General features: G+C 40.0%; 1 protein-coding gene across 1 annotated transcript; it reads left to right on the top strand.

Moving 5' to 3' along the window:
• Positions 1-670: 670 nt before the first annotated feature.
• Positions 671-1,636, top strand: LOC138920961 (olfactory receptor 2T8-like). Its single transcript, XM_070252723.1, has one exon. The coding sequence runs from the start codon at positions 671-673 to the stop codon at positions 1,634-1,636; it is 966 nt and encodes a 321-aa protein (XP_070108824.1).
• Positions 1,637-2,137: the final 501 nt, after the last annotated feature.

Below are 2,137 nucleotides of genomic sequence, written 5' to 3'. Positions count from 1 at the left end.
TCTTAAGCTGGGGAAAGAAATGTGCATTTTATCACAAGTATGATGGAAATAGACTGAAGGTTTCAGAGCAGGGAGTGATGAACTTGGCATTTTAAAAATCAGGTAAGTAAAAATAGTTATTTAATGAGAGGAAGTAAGAAAATTTTCATCAATTATTGGGGATATTATGTTCCTTCAGTGGAGAAATTTTGTTTTACTTATACTCATCTGTGCCCTTGTTCAGTCCTTGTAACCCACAGTGAAACAATTGGAATTTTTTGTTTATTAAAAAAAGAACTAATTTGAGTATGTTAAAATTTCCAAAACTTGAAAAGATTTATCTATGACTCAAACAAATATAAATGACAAACATATAAATGAGTGTTTATTTCCTCAACTGATTGATTTTGGCTTCAGTACACATAATTAAACAACAATAATAATGATTGTTAAATAATGTAAAAATAGCCAAAGTAATTATTCATAATTTAATAGTTATTGACAGTTTTTTCTACATTTGATTCATTTGGATTATATCAACCAACGAATATATCATTGTGTGAATTATACTGACTAACCTTATTTAAAACATTAAAAGTTTGAGTTACAGAGAAGTGGAATGATAGGTCAAGAACCACCTTAACTGGGATGTAAGGCTTTGAATCAGGACCTTGGATTCCATATTCAGCACATGTCCAGAAGTTATGAAGTCAAACTAAGATGGTTAGATGATGAAAGTCCCTTCCTTCTCTATTTTTCCATTGACAGAATCACACCAGAAGAAATCATGGAGAAGAGAAACACAACCTCAAACTTCATTCTTCTAGGACTCTTTAAACATACAAGACCCCACCTCTTTCTCTTCATGGTGGTGCTGACAATGGCCATTGCTTCTTTTATGGGCAATGCCCTCATGCTTCTCTTGATTTACTGGGACCACCAGCTCCACACACCCATGTACTTCCTTCTGAGCCAACTCTCCCTCATGGATGTGATGCTGGTTGCCACCATTGTGCCCCAAATGGCTGCTAACTACTTGACTGGAAATAAGTCTATCTCCCCTGCTGGCTGTGGCTTGCAGATTTTCTTCTTTCTTGCTGTGGGAGGGGGTGAGTGCTTCCTCTTAGCAGCCATGTCCTGTGACCACTATGTGGCTGTTTGTCATCCGCTGAGATATCCTGTCCTCATGAGCAGACAATTATGCCTGAGAATGACTTTGGGGTCTTGGTTCTTGGGGTCGGCTGATGGGCTCATGCAGGCTGCTGCTACCCTGAGCTTCGAATTTTGCAGTGCACCTGAGATCGATCATTTCTTCTGTGAGGCCCCCATGCTGGTGCGTTTGGCTTGTGCTGACACATCTGTCTTCGAAAATGTAATGTATATCTTCTGTGTGTTAATGCTTCTGGTCCCGTTTTCCCTCATCCTCACCTCCTACAGTTTTATCCTCTTTGCTGTTCTCCAGATGCGCTCTAGAGAAGCCCGCAAGAAGGCTTTTGCAACCTGCTCCTCACATTTGGCTGTGGTGGGAATCTTCTATGGAGCTGCCATTTTCACCTACATGAGACCCAAATCTTACAGGTCAGCTAACCCTAATAAGGTTGTGTCAGCATTCTACACTATCTTCACCCCTGTGCTGAACCGCTTCACTATAGTCTGAGGAACAGTGAAGTCAAGGGAGCCTTGAAAAGGTGACTGGGGAAATGTGCAAATTTAAAATGCCAGCAAACTTAGTGTCACTCTTTTTTTTTTCTTTTTTTTGCTTGAGAATTTTTTTTTAAGATTTCATTTTTCTTCCCAAAGCCCCCTGGTACATAGCTGTGCATTTTTAGTTGTGGGTCCTTCTAGTTGTGGCATGTGGGATACCTCCTCAGCATGGCCTCATGAGCAGTGCCATGTTCACGCCCAGGATTTGAACTGGTGAAACCCTGGGCTGCCGAAGCAGAGCACATGAACTTAACCACTTGGCCATGGGGCTGGCCCCTTAGTGTCACTCTTGAAGATTATACAATGCTAAATGAGTCTAATTTCCTGACGTCATTAACATTTAAACATATTGTAACTCTCTCTCCTTTAGTAAGGCATGAAGGGAAAGTTAAATTCATTGATCAGTATAATAGGAAGTTGTTAAGAATTATATGAGACTACCATACTAAGAGAT

The sequence above is a fragment of the Equus caballus genome, chromosome 27 (assembly GCF_041296265.1).
Source record: "Equus caballus isolate H_3958 breed thoroughbred chromosome 27, TB-T2T, whole genome shotgun sequence".
Taxonomy (NCBI): domain Eukaryota; kingdom Metazoa; phylum Chordata; class Mammalia; order Perissodactyla; family Equidae; genus Equus; species Equus caballus.
Note: the sequence above shows the minus strand (reverse complement) of the source record. Positions and strands in the feature narration are given on the sequence as shown.